This window comes from Salmo salar, chromosome 02 (genome assembly GCF_965601325.2).
Source record: "Salmo salar chromosome 02, fSalSal1, whole genome shotgun sequence".
Taxonomy (NCBI): Eukaryota; Metazoa; Chordata; class Actinopteri; order Salmoniformes; family Salmonidae; genus Salmo; species Salmo salar.
The window spans coordinates 57,204,422-57,219,916 of record NC_138292.1 but is presented as its reverse complement, the minus strand read 5'-3'; the positions used below and the strand labels follow the sequence as shown (position 1 = coordinate 57,219,916).

Genomic DNA, 15,495 nt, shown 5'->3' with positions numbered 1-15,495 from the left:
AATTCGATTGACTTTTTGATTCTTAAGTATATTTCAAACCCAATACTTTTAGAATTTTACTCAAGTAGTATTTTACTGGGGGACTTTTACTTGAGTCATTTTCTATTAAGGTATCTTTACTTTTACTCAAGTATGACAACTGGATATTATTTCCACCACTGATTATTCATAAATACTTTCCTAACCCTAAATAATATACAAGCTTCACCAATTGGTGCTGAAAAGGAGATGAATACATGGTACACCACATTTAAAGGGGTGCTTTAGATAAATGTACTGGAAACCCTATTGAAAGAAAACTCCATAACAAAATCTATTGGCCAGCAAGTGGGAGGGTTTTCAGCTGTTTAATTAAATGTATTCAGCACACGCAAGGGAACCGCACCTGTATAAGGTAAGACTGAATACCAACTACTGTGAAGTGCGTAGGAAAGGTGTGTGTAGGAAAGGCGTACATTTCATAAGTCTGAATCGGGCCCCAAGTGATTTGCAATAGATGAGTCTCAAGGTGATGTCCTTTCATCACATTTGATACACAAAATGCAAGTAAAACCATCAAAAACCATTGTTTTATTTTATTTAGGGTTATGTCTAATGGGGGCTACAATAAACACCTCAGTGAGAGATCTCTACATAGCTAAACCTCAGCTTAGACCCTTTGAAGCACATTTTGACTAAGTCACTACTCAAAATACAACAATGTTTTCCTAACAAGGCTAATTTGTTTTACAGTGAGCACAATAAGCTAAGAAGCCTAAACCACGACACACAGGCCTATGCCTATTTAGAAAGGTCTAGACTAGATTCCTAAAACTTTATCAAAGTGCATCTTCTATCAATATAGAAATGATTATTTATGACAATTAATATCAAAATGGTTTCTAAACAATTCCACTCTATCTGTTTTTGGCTTTATGCTTGAACAACCTTGGAGGAGGAATTGTTGCTTATCCTGGAAGTAAATATGGTTTACCTAAGTTCCTCTCAATGAGGGATTTCAGTTCAGCTCACATTTCAGTCTAGCATACATTTCATGAGTAGTGATGTATCCAGACTGTCTTTTGTCCGAGGAAATCCTTATCAAGTGTTACTACAGTATATTCTGTGAAGTGTGAACTTGGTATTGTGTGGATCATACACTATCAGGGACAAGACCATGGAATTACACATTTCCTGTGAATGAGATATGCTGTCATCATGTAACATTCCATTCACACCTGCATAGCTGAGACAAGGAGTGTCAAAAGATGAGCAACGGTGCTTTTCAGTCACAGTTGAGGGACATTTAAACATGATGATACATACGGTGCATTTAAGTGAAATACATTGATAACACAATTCATGTCTTTTTACTGTACATTAAACAGAAAATATATTTTTGACATAAAACATGGAGTATGAATTCCATGCCATAATGTGCTGTAGTGAGACATCTCTGCACTTCAAGTGCCATACTTATAATTAATTTGCCATCTACTGAGAAAATGCAGTCATTTTTACTTGCACCGCCCACATACCACACCAAACTGAATTATAGTGGTGCTTACTGTGGTGCTCTTTGGCAAAAGGTTGACGCCCACATTGTGCGTGGTCAAAACCAAAAATACAGTGTGGAATTTTCCAGTGACATGTTCATACACTCACATAAAGTATATTATACACAGCAAGTCAAGGGGGTGGGTTAAAGTGTGGGAAAATGAAGTCAACACAACATACCAACATATTCTAACCCTCTACTTCCATTGCCTTAAATTCAGTTAGATTTGTGCAGTGGAGACTGGAGAGTTTGATGGCTTCCTGGAAATAAATCTCTCTCCAAGTAGCTGGTAGTTTCACTGTAAACACATCAAGCACCATCTTCACTTTAACTCGTTCCCAATGTCTCTGTGGATGGATGGTATAATAGTAGTAGCAGCAATGGAAGTCCTAGCAGCTAGCAAGCTTTGGCTCTGGCTTGGTTGCCACTTGGTTGCCATTTAAATGGAAGAGAACATCTAAAAAATATTTTTCCTTGATTCCTTAGATGGATATCCTTCCAGCAAGGCACTTGACAGCTTGTCCTCTGTTGGTGATGTAACATATGGGTAATTGCTTTGGACTCTTTGGTTTTATGTCTGTCTATGCTGTATGGTGCTGTTATATGTGATATGATGCATGCTGAAAATCAGAGGGGCCTTTGTTGCCTTATGTTGTTCAATGCATCTGGTAGAAATAAACTAACAATTTATAATACAAAACCCCCTATGATTCTACCTCCACTGGACTAGATGTATTATAAACTATGGATTGATTCTCTGTCTGATAGAAAGGGCTAAAAGTAGCCTACTGACTGTATATTATCGGTATAGCATTCCAGACATGGACGGGATACAGTTAGCTGGACTGTCCTGTCCCAGAGGGGTCTTTCTCACATTTCGGCTGCTTAAGGGGTGCCTCTGTGTCAGAGGCTGTGGCGTGGGAGGGCTGAGGAGAAGGCGTGTCAAAGCTCTTCCCCATCCTTCCCCCCTCTCCATACATCCTCTCCTCCCCTGGCCCGGAGGGAGACTCGTGTGTGCGCATGTGCTTGGCCAGGTGGTCATTGCGCATGAACACACGGGGGCACATGGTGCAGCTGAACTTCTTGGTGCCGGTGTGCGTCTGCAGGTGTCGCTGAAGTTCGTCGGAGCGAGTGAAGCGCTTGCCGCAGAAGAGCCAGTTGCAGACAAAGGGCCGGTCCCCGCTGTGCCAGCGCAGGTGGGCCTTCAGGTGGGAGGTCTTGGCGTAGGCCTTGCCGCAGCCCGGGATGTGGCAGTTGTGCATGTGTTTCCTCCGGTCGTCGTCAGTGCTCTGGCCCATCTGCTCGGCGTGGACACAGTTTGGGCACCGGCACACAGACTGGCCCGAGCCCCTGGAGGCAGAGCGGCGCTGGGGCTTGGGCCGGACCGAGGCGGCACCCTCCTGTGGCTCCTCCAGGGAGTACGACTCCGACTGCAGGAGCTCAGGTCCTCCCAGCGGCTCCATCTTGAAGCCATCCTGGGGGAAGAGGTGAGAGTGAGCTGAGTGTGAGGCTGGGGCCAGCTGGGCTAGCTGAGCAGGAGTACACAGCTGGGGCTCGGAGCCGTAAGGCCCCAGGGAGGACTGCAGTCCCATGGAGCTCTGACCAACTGCCTGTAAGCCCACACCCTGGCCCGCCTGCAGGTCCATCCAGCTCCCTGGCCCAGTGTGGAGGTCCCACCATGAGGGAACGTTCATCTCATCTGAGCTGCCACCAGGGGGTGCTGTCCGTAACCAGGGTTCATAGGGGTGGGCCATGAGACCAGCTGCTGTCTGTGGGATACTGGTGTTGAAGGCTGAGTCTGGTGAGGAGTGAGCGGTGGCCGGGTGGGTCCGGGGTGTGGTGTGCTGACTGATAACTGGGTCAAGATGTGTAGACTACCACATGGCTGGATGGAGAGCTTGAGGATCCTATTCACGATTACTAACCTGTTGGCAAAAAAACGGATTGTCAAATTGTAAAATGATGTAGTAAATTCTTGTAAAATGACTACTGCTTCTAGGCAAATGACTTGAAATACTGTTGGGCTACAATGTAACCCAACAGACATGCCCCCGTCTCCATGGACACCCCACCTCAGTTCTCACGCTGCGTGGCGGAGGAGAGAGCTGACAGAATGCGGGGAAGGAGATGAGGGAAACGTGTCCGGACAGAAACCTGCCAAATGCATCCGATGCCAGGTACTTCCCATGGTGGAGGACAGTTAAAGAGAAAACAACTTCAGCAGCCCTATGAAGAGGCAGAGGCAGAGTGGAGATAAATACGAAAGGTGGCGAAGGAAGGAGGAGGAGAGCGAGAAAGAGAGAGGAGTGTAGACAGGAACAGCCCCGTGCAGAGACGGAGGTAAAAAGGAAGAAGATCCAGGGAGGTAATGGCTGTGGGCCAAGATCTACAGTATTTGTACATCTCTGAGATTTTCGGAGATGAAGCCTAGCAGACAGAATAACCAGTTTTTTTATGAATCACACATGATTTACAACAACATTCCTTCGAGGCGACTAACAAAAAAGAGACGTTGCGCTAAAAAACAACGCCCCGCCTCCTACACACTGGCGGCAGCATGCATCAACAGTTGCTGACTGACGGCTTTCAGGAGACTGCGAACACAAATCCAACAATAACACAAGAACAATGACTTTATCCATATAATTATGGCAGCATGCTCTAAGACCGTCAGCATCTTGTCCCCCCTGCACTGCAGTGCGTCAACTCCAACGGACCAGAACAATGCTACGATATACACCCCACAAATGAGGTTATCTTGGAATTTTGAGAGGTGACGGAATGCAACAGTTAAGATTATAGGAGTCGAGAGACATTTTTGTCAAGAAGCTGTAACTCAATATACAGGAGACGCTTACTTGGTTCAAAACACGAAAAGGATTCCAAAAATGTTCTGGCCCAAAATTATAAATTGGCAGTCCACCCCCCAAATATATGCCATTATTTTTACTGCAGGAAACAGTAAAGCAGTCTGGTTCTGAAGAGGTTACTATCTTCGTTCATCTGAAGATCCTAGGTCATGATACTATATCTGGGAGAGAGAGACCATACAGCATTAGCCACCCAGACAATCAAGCTTCATTAGAAGGGTCAAGGTTCAGTGGTAGACCTGTCTCCTGTCCCTTGTCCACAAAACCGTTAAAGCCAGGTTGAGCAAGCTATTTCCACAACATACAGAAACTTTGCAAAGATAGCCTACAACTTGTGAGATTTAGATTCACTCTTTGAAATGGAATGGAAAAGGTATCAATACAAGGTACACTACCGTTCAAAAGTTTGGGGTTACTCAGATATGTCCTTGTTTTTGAAAGAAAAGCACGTTTTTTTGTCAATTAAAATAACATCAAATTGAAGGACAACATCCCGAAGTCGCCTCTTTACTGTTGACGTTGAGACTGGTGTTTTACGGGTACTATTTAATGAAGCTGCCAGTTGAGGACTTGTGAGGCGTCTTTTCTCAAACTAGACACTCTAATGTACTTGTCCTCTTGCTCAGTTGGGCACCGGGGCCTCCCACTCCTCTTTCTATTCTGCTTAGAGCCAGTTTCCTCTGTTCTGTGAACGGAGTAGTACACAGTCTTGTATGAGATCTCCTGTTTCTTGGCAATTTCTCGCATGGAATAGCCTTAATTTCTCAGAATAGACTGACAAGTTTCAGAAGAAAGTTCTTTGTTTCTGGCCATTTTAAGCCTGTAATCAAACCAACAAATGCTGATGCTCCAGATACTCAACTAGTCTAAAGAAGGCCAGTTTTATTGCTTCTTTAATCAAAACAACCATTTTCAGCTGTGCTAACATAATTGCAGGTTTATCTAATGATAAATTAGCCTTTTAAAATGATAAACTTGGATTAGCTAACACAACGTGCCATTGAAACACAGGAGTGATGGTTGCTGATAATGGGCCTCTGTACGCCTATGTAGATATTCCATAAAAAATCAGCCGTTTCCAGCTACAATAGTCATTTACAACATTAACAAAAAAGAATCATATCTAAAGTAATGTGAGCATTGAGAAAAGCAATGACTTTATATGAACATCTATTGCAAATGTGAAATCTGATTTTATTTTAATGGACAAAAAAATGTGTTTTTCTTTAAAAAACAAGGACATTCCTAAGTGACCCCAAACTTTTGAATGGTAGTGTAGGTACTGGCACTCAAGCAATAGAACATTTGGGGTGCGGGTACTCCCTACCAATGAGCACAGGCCCAACTCAAGCGCTGATCCCTTCAATTGATTTTCAATTTGCTGAGACAACAAGCAATGCCTTGAAGACCAACAGGATTACGAGTTATGCTTTGGACTGGTCTTCCCATGGCCCTCTTCAGACACTAGAGAGGAGATGCTCTTGAGTTGGAATGAAATCGTAAAGCGATTAGTTTGGAATTCCAGAATTAGAGGTCTGGTGTTAAAGGTCAAGCTGATTTATTTTACGTCGCCCCGGAGCCAGAGCTCCGCCGCTGCTCTATAATTTTGGGGGAATGCGAGTCAGATGCACCGTGGCGTGAAGCATCCCCCTCTTTCTCTCTCTCTTCCCCCTTCTCTCGTTCGTTCTCTGATATAATAGCCCTGTAAACAAATAAGAGAGTGGCCGATCCTCCTCCATTCACAAAAGTGGCTGGCTGGAACACTAGAGAGTATCCTGAGGGTAACAGCTGGCATGGGGCCCCTGGGGGAGGGGAGAGGGGGGAGGAAGGTGCAGGACGACGGGGCTGCCTCGTAAAACCTGCCCGACCAAGACCTAACACAGTCCCCGGTTTACTAGTCTGCCAGAGACAGAGGAGACTCTGCCCTGCCAAGACCCAGCACAACCCCCCCCCCCCCCCCCCCCCCCCCCCCCTCGGTTTACTAGTCTGCCAGAGACAGAGGAGACTCTGCCCTGCCAAGACCCAGCCCCCCCTGGTTTACTAGTCTGCCAGAGAGGAGAAGATGCTCCGGGGGAGGAACGCATCACGGTAGATGACGAATTGACTTTGGGGTTATTCCATGTTGGTTAGCGTTCCGATTCAGCCAGTAAAGGGAAAAGTACAAAAACAATATAATAGCAGAATAAGATTCCCGGTGTTTACTGTCACACCCATGAATAAAAAACGATACTGGACCGGAGCTTGTGGATTCTCCATACGTTTCTTTTTACCATCCAAAATGTATTTCTATCAAACTCAGACATTTGGAATTGTCAGTACGGTATGAAGTATCTGTACTCCTACTTCTAAATATCTGTGTTTGTGTTTTGAGTTGAGAAAATCTTGTGGTTTAGTCTGATATGTGATATAACGTTACAGGTTCCAAGACATTCTAGAAGACTAAGACGGGGAAATGTCATTAAAGTACAGATGAGGATTGATAGTGGCAACAAGCAATCTCATACACATAGGGAAATACATTCCCTTCTACGTTGGTGTCCCTGTAGAATAGTGACCGTCTGACAGTTGTTTGTCTACTAGTATCACAGACAAATGCAACAACCTTGATTTGTTGTATGTTCATGTGGTTTTACATCAAATGTTGTAAATGTTACGCATTATGTGTCCAAATTTGAGCATAATTGTAAACATTCTTGCACAGACATGAAATTCCAATTCAAATACTCAATCAAAATGTGAAGATGGAGTAGAGGAAGTGTCTCAACTAGCGTGTCAATAAATCATCATGACTCATATAAAGACAGGTCTACACAGAGGAGCACAACCCATGTGTTGACAGTTGGACAAAGAGTACACAAGTAATATGACACCTCCTGTCTCATTGTATTAGACTACAACATATACTTAGAATACATCTTTACATTTCTATGGTCATTGAATGGGAAAACTCACTAGCCACTGTGACAACCGTGAGGCTTAGGGTCCTCTGAGGCATATTGCCTGTCAACTTTGACATTTAAATGTCTTTTTAGAAATTCAAGTGCTCTGGTTGGGTTGGCCCCCAAAGTCCCATACACTTAATAACAAATTAGGGTATCCTTCTTAAACACCTATGTTTGAGGTAAGTATTTAGCTGTTTAACAATAAGCCCTAAATTGATCTCCAAGGTTGAGCTTAGGGCTTAGTATAGCGATTATAGTGTAGGCCTATCATACACTGATTGATCAGTAATCTACTCAAACCTACCAGTAGCTACGTAACGTGTACTGAGGAGTATTTTTTTGGTTCGCTCATACAGGAGTAATAAAGCCCTAGTTCACACAGGAGTAATAAAGCCCTAGTTCACACAGGAGTAATATCATTTTGTGATTTATACAATGTTTTATTTGTTTTCAATTTCTATTTATCAAAGGGGTGCTGCAGCACCCTCGGCACCCCTACTTCGAATAACAGGAAGTGGTTAAGGAGCTTTATAGTTAAGTGATGATAATCAACAATTATTTGTCAATCATCATTCATTTGAAAAACACAGTTTCCATCATTTGTCACAATAAAGAAAGTTAGACAAAATAAATATCCACCCGTCGAATAAATATATAAAAATGTTGTCGATCTTTAGAAAAATTTGCTTATTACTGCCGTTTCTATTACACATGTCGCAATGATTTACTCAACATTGTTTTTGTCAAATAAACCTGGTTCAATGGAAACCTGCCTAGACAGTGTACAGGGAGGAGGTTAGAGTCTGGTGGAGTGGTGCCAGGAAAATAGCCTCTCCTTCAACGTAAAAAAACCCCAAAGGAGTTGATCGTGGACTACAGGAGACGGGGCCACAGTGAAGAGGGTCAAAAGCTTCAAGTTCCTTGGTGTGCACATCACTGAGGACCTGAAATGATTCCACCACACTGACACCGTGGTGAAGGGACAACGGCGTCCATACAACCTCAGACGGCTGAAATAAATCAGCATGGCCCCTAAGACCCTCACACACTTTTACTGATGCACCATTGAGAGAATTCTGTCGGGCTGCATCACCGCTTAGTATGGCAACTGCACCGCCCTCAACCAAATCGCTCTTTAGGGTGGTGTGGTCACTCTGCTACCATCTAGCAGACAGAGACAGTACAGGTGCATCAAAGCTGGGACAGAAGGACTGAAAAACAGCTTCTATCTCCAGGCCATCAGACTGTTCAACAGACTCCCTCACACAAAACACACAAGCTTACACACACACACACCTCATAAACACGCAGACTCCTGTACTCACAAATAGACTCACACACGCATACGCCCATACTCACACACACACACACACACACACACACACACACACACACACACACACACACACACACACACACACACACACACACACACACACACACACACACACACACACACACACACACACACAGCCAATGCTGCTGTCCCATGTATATAGAGACATTAAACACTGGACCGTTTATTTTATACTTTTGTTTACTCTGTGTATTCATATACTGTATTCTTCATATAGCTCATTGTAATATACAGGACCTTCAGAAAGTATGCACACCCCTTATTTCACATTTTGTTGTGTTACAGCCTCAATTCAAAATGGATTCAATATTTTATTTTTCTCACCCATCTACACACAATACTCCATAATGACAAAGTGAAAAAATGTTTTTAGAAAATGTATTGAAAATGAAATACAGAAATATCTAATTTACATAAGAATTCACATCCCTGAGTCAATACATGTTAGAATCACCTTTGGCAGCGATTACAGCTGTGAATATTTCTGGGTAAGTCTCTAAGAGCTTTAAACACCTGAATTGTACGATATTGTCACATTATTATTTAAAAAAATTCTTCAAGCTCTGTCAAGTTGGTTGTTGATCATTGCTAGACAGACATTTTCAAGTCTTGCAATAGATTTTCAAGTCTATTTAGGTCAAAACTGTAGCTAGGCTACTCAGGAACATTCAATGTCGTCTTGGTAAGTATATTTGGCCATGTGATTTAGGTTACTGTCTTGCTGAAAGGTTAATTTGTCTCCCAGTGTCTGTTAGAAAGCACACTAAACCAGGTTTTCCTCAAGGATTTTGTCTGTGCTTAGCTATATTCTGTTTATTTTTATCCTAAAAAACTCCCTAGTCCTTGCCCATGACAAGCATACCCATAACATGATACAGCCAACACCTTGCTTGAAAATATGAAGAGTGGTACTTAGTGATGTGTTGTTTTGGATTTGCCCCAAACATAAATCAAATCAAATCAAAGTTTATTTGTTACGTGCGCTGAATACAACAGGTGTAGAGCTTACAATGAAGTGCTTACTTACAGGCCCTAACCAACAGTGCAATTTTTAAGTGCATATAGTCCGGGTAGCCAATGTGCGGGGGCACCGATTAGTCAGGCTAATTGAGGTAGTATGTACATGAATGTATAGTTAAAGTTACTATGCATATATGATAAACAGAGAGTTGCAGCAGCGTAAAAGAGGGGTTGGAGGGGGGGACACAATGCAAATAGTCCGGGTAGCCATTTGATTACCTGTTCAGAAGTCTTATGGCTTTATATTCAGGCCATAACGTTTTTGGCCACATTTCTTGCAGTTTTACTTTAGTGCCTTATTGCAAATAGGATGCATGTTTTGGAATATTTTAATTCTGTCATTTATGTATTTAATGTGGAGTAACTACAATGTTGTTGATACATTTTTCCTATCACAGCCATTAAACTCTGTAACTGTTTTAACCATTGGACTCATGGTGAAATCCCTGAGCGGTTTCCTTCCTTTCCAGCAACTGCGTTAGGAAGGAGGCCTGTATCTTTGTAGTGACTGGGTGTATTGACACACCATCCAAAGTGTAATTCATAACTTCACCATACTCAAAGGGAAATTCAATGTCTGCTTTTTTAAATGTTTACCCTTCTACCAATAGGTGCCCTTCTTTGCGAGGCATTGGAAACCTCCCTGTTCTTTGTGGTTGAGTCTGTGTTAGAAATTCACTGCTCAACTGAGGGACCTTAAAGATAATTGTATGTGGGGTACAGAGATGAGGTAGTCATTCAAAAATCATGTTAAACACTATTATTGCACACAGAGTGAGTCCATCCAAGTTATTATGTGACTTGTTAAGCACATTTTTACCCCTGAACTTATTTAGGCTTGCTATAATATACTTATTGACACAAGACATTTCAGCTTATCATTATTTATTTAAAAAAAAATACATTTCTAAAAACATATTTCTACTTTGACATTATGGGGTATTGTGTATAGGCCAGTGACACAAAATCTAAATTGAATACATGTTAATTGCAGGCTGTAACATAACAATAATGTGGAAAAAGTCAAGGGGTGTGAATACTTTCTGAAGGCACTGTATCTACTACTGTACATTGCATTTTGTTACACTGTTTATTTATATACTGGATTCTCGATCTACTGCTGTACATATTGTTTTTGGTGTATATACGCATATATTGCATTTGGATTTCTGATACAGTGTTATTTGGGTTGTCAACTGGATTCGTTCTGACATTCGTGATCTCTTGTTTCTTGTTTTTGTACTTAAAATCATTTAGGATTATATCATTTCCTTTCACTGAATGGGTTGTTCCCTGTCCCTGTTGATTACACATACATTATCAAGGTCCTGAATGTCTTGGATCAATCTGGGTTGAAGAGAATCAGCTTGCACTCATAGGCCTACACAGGTCTATATGAGGCATGATGTAATGTTGTCTTATTTTTTGTCAACTTAAAGTCACTTCTTTATGCATTTCAGTCACCATAACATTCATACTGTAGTTTTATAGTCTACTACAGCATTGGAATATTTTGTATGAGAGAGTGCAAGATAGGATTACCCTATAATAAAAAATAATAAAAATTCACTATAACATATTCTAATGACTGGAATACCATTCATTGTAAAAAAATACATTTTTTATTAAAAAAAGTACCTAAAATGCTTTTTGTTTATTTTGATTGTTGGTTTTGATGGTGATGATGGTTCATCATCCTCAGTGTGCTTTTCAACATGGGAAGGCATACAGATTACTGGTACTAATTGTTTCCCTCAGTCATAATGAATACCCCTGTGTGGGATAACCAATTTCTAAATCGAGGTCTTTGGGTGGTGAAAACACTTAAAAATAGGAGACATTCAACAACCTTTTAGGGCCTCTTTACCTCCTGCTTTATGTTTAATCTGTGACCAGGAAACATTCACCTAAATATTAACTCAAACTGGAAAGGAGATTTATTCAATTTCTACTTTATCCTACTTTATTTTGATGCAAATTGTACAAATTATACTATTTTCAAATATGGTATATATATATATTCATGACTCCATGACTCATTACAAATTATGAATTGAAATATGTCTTTCCAAATCTAAATTAAAATACACATTGAAGATAATAAATACTTATACAGATATTTGCAATATTCTTTTCTTACTTTTTCTTAAAAACAAATACTTAAATATTTGCCATATATCTTTATTTCAAGCGGTTCTAGATATTCCAGGTACATTCCTCTGTTTCATTGTTCATGCAACTGTCAAAATGATGTACCCGTCACTTCGATATTGTTCCACTACACAAGAAATACAATGCAACGGTTACCTCGTTGGTAACAAAATGCGATGCTGATTAATCAAAAACGTTGATATTGAAACATATATAGCTACCTGTTTATACAATGGTGCCCGTAGTTCTATTCCGACGCGATGTAGGAATAGCTTTTTGTTGCCTATTGTATTCACTGGTATGAAAATAAATAAACCACCTTGGGAGAAGTCAAGTAAAAGCCTTTGGTAAAAAAATAAATAATAATCGAATAAATAAATAGATATCCTCGTATATCATACAGTTCCCTCCATCTCGGGCGGTTCAGGTGAGACGAGACAACGCTTCCACGTACAGGTAAGCGTACTCAGCGGTGGCAAAGTTTATAATAGGTTATGTATCTTTTTCTTTTCGCAGGCTCCGCCCTCTTTCGGTGTGTGCTTTTCCTTTGAAGATGCGCTCGCGCGGCAGGAGGTCAGGAAGTGTACATGGGCATGGCTCACTTACGTTACAACATTCGAACCCATGAGAAAGTTGACAACTCTTTTGAACACTCTTGTTACATCATTTGGGGTTGTCTCAGTGCCTAATACTTGCATTTTAAATGGATCTAATGTTTGCCCACCGCAACTTACTCTCAGAAAAACTTTATTCAAAGCATTTGACCTGTCAAATTAAAAAAACACTCTAATGAATTATGTCGCAATGCACTGATGCATTACTAGTAGCTGGTCACTTACAATACAGTAGCCTACTTGTTTATTAGATTGCTTGTTAAAAATACATGTCAGTCATCTCATTGACCCCATGGTGACACAGTGACCATTGCAATGGTCATTATTGTCACTGGTCTGGTCACCATGTAGGCTCCAATGTCATCCTATGTAAACTACTGGCAACAGGTCTCTTTAGCACAGATTGTATCTCTTAATTGTTATGCATACTTAATCAACTGTAACCTGTTTATATCTAACCTTCAGTGTCAGTTCAATTCTCAATTGTCAAGAGACCACAATTTACAAAACAGTATCATATCCTTTCATCTACTGCATGTTACAGGCAGTGTAGGTGCCTTATCAAAGCTCAGTTGTGCCCAAATACATAGCTGGTCCTCTTACTTTTGCCAAATGAAAGGAAACGCTTGTTAACTGTTGTCTGTCATACCAATGAAAATACTGATTAAATCCAATCCAACATCACTGCTCTTCACCGTTTTATCAGCCTCTTCTTCTAAAGTTTTTATTTTTTCCCTCTCAGTTAATTCCTTTCCTGTCACAGCATGTTGGTGGAGTGACTTCAAATCAACTGACAAACAGAGACCACAGACAGACCGGCGGGAAGTGGTTTACTTACTTAATGCCATCTTCTTCTCTTTCTCTGAAGCAGCAGTTTTTAAAACGCTGAGTTTGTAGCAATGATGCATGTACAGTGTGTCTATGGTTTGGACTGCAACATAACAGGATACATATGTATTTTGTTTTGAATCAAATTATGAAATATTGACTCTGATTCACGTTTTCACAATCATGAATGATACAGTGCCTTCAGAAATTATTCATACCCCTTAATTTATTCCACATTTTGTCGTGCTACAACCTGAATTCAAAATTGATTAAATGTATGGTTTTTTTCACACCCATCTACACACAATACCCCATAATGACAAAGTGAAAACATGCTTTTCAAAATTTTTGCAAATTTACAAACATTTTCAAGTTTTGTCACTCAGGAACATTTACTGTCTCTTGGTAATCAGTGTAGATTTGGCCTTGTGTTTTAGGTTATTGTCCTGCTGAAAGGTGAATTCATCTCCCAGTGTCTGGTGGAAAGTAGACTGAACCAGGTTTTCCTCTAGGATTTTGCCTGTGCTTAGCTCCATTCTATTTATTTTTTATCCTGAAAAACACCCCAGTCCTAAACGATTACAAGCATACCCATAACATGATGCAGCCACCACATTGCTTGAAAATATGGAGAGTGGTACTCAGTAATGTCTTGCATTGGATTTGCCCCAAACATAACACTTTGTATAAAGGACAAAAAGTAGATTACTTTGTCACATTTTTTGCAGTATTACTTTAGTGTCTTGTTGCAAACAGGATGCATGTTTTGGAATATTTGTATTCTGTACAGGCTTCCTTCTTTTCACTGTGTCATTTAGGTTAGTATCGTGGAGTAACTATAATGTTGTTGATCCATCCTCAATTTTCTCCTATCACAGTGATTAAACTCCGCAACTCTTTTAAAGTTCACCATTTGCCTCATGGTGAAATCCCTGAGGGTTTCCCTTCCTCTCTGGCAACTGAGTTAGGAAGGACGCCTGTATCTTTGTAGTGACCGGGTGTATTAATACACCATCCAAAGTGTAATGAATAACTTCACCATGCTCAAAGGGATATTCAATGTCTGATTTATTTTATTTTCTACCAATAGGTGCCCTTCTTTGTGAGGCAATGGGAAACCTCCCTGGTCCTTGTGGTTGAATCTGTGTTTGAAATTCACTGCTCGACTGAGGGACCTTACAGATAATTGTATGTGTGGGGTACAGAGATGAGGTAGTCATTCAAATATTATGTTAAACACTATTATTGCACACAGAGTGAGACACAAAATCTCAATTTAATCCATTTTAAATTCAGGCTGTAACACAACAAAATGTGGAGAGAGTCAAGGGGTGTGAATACTTTCTGAAGGCACTGTATGTGCGTAGCGTGTTTCAATAAAACAGACTGACTGTGTATTACAACAGAAAACTGTAGCCTTCATGCACTGTGCTATAAAAGTGCTTCCTCGATAAGGGATTAGGCTTTTCTTCTATACTTATTCGCTTTCCAAACCTGTATTGAAAAGTTCACACAGAAAGAATTCCTTTCAATAGGGGATTGACCTTGTGTGCGTTCTCACTAGTGAAATTAATCTGGATACGCATGTACACAGAGAGGGATCAAGTAGCTGAATTGGGGACCACACACAATGCCTAAATGATGTTTACCAATGTCTTTCAATAGTCAGACATATTTCCTTGTGAATAAAATTCTTCCAACTCCAAAAGAGACTGTTTAATAACATTTAATTACAGTGCATTTAAGATCAATTACAAGGGGCTTACAAATTCTCTTAAGGTTTTGAATCTGTTTAGATGGCACGTTGCCCCCTTTTCTGTCAGTGGTTGCATTCTTTTAAGCGTCTTTCATAAGGTTGTGTGTGTTTCTAAATTGTCTGTGTATGTTCGTGGATTTTACCTTCAACCCCTCAAACTGACGTTAAAGACCATTTGATAGGGCTTGTACTTAAACGGTAGTCTGTTCAGATGGTTTACCTAAAATTCGGTCCGCCCTCTTCCAGGCGTAGAGCTGCTAGTAGGCCTATACACTGTTCACAGCTGGATTTGAACCTCTAGCAGTTGGTTGAAGATGCTTAGTCATATACTGTAAATGTATAGTATATCGTATATACTGACAGTACACTGTCTCACAGACTCCATTTCAGGACAGGACACACCATCATTTTGGACCTTAA

The 15,495-nt window shown here is 40.7% G+C and overlaps 1 protein-coding gene across 1 annotated transcript; it reads right to left on the bottom strand.

The window, feature by feature from the left end:
• Positions 1-316: 316 nt before the first annotated feature.
• LOC106587962 (transcription factor Sp6-like) lies at positions 317-12,368 on the bottom strand. The gene is made up of 2 exons (XM_014176625.3): positions 12,099-12,368; positions 317-3,462 (listed from the first exon to the last, which is right to left on the bottom strand). The coding sequence occupies exon 2, from the start codon at positions 3,289-3,291 to the stop codon at positions 2,374-2,376; it is 918 nt and encodes a 305-aa protein (XP_014032100.1). The 5' UTR covers positions 3,292-3,462; positions 12,099-12,368; the 3' UTR covers positions 317-2,373.
• Between the last annotated feature and the right edge of the window lie 3,127 nt (positions 12,369-15,495).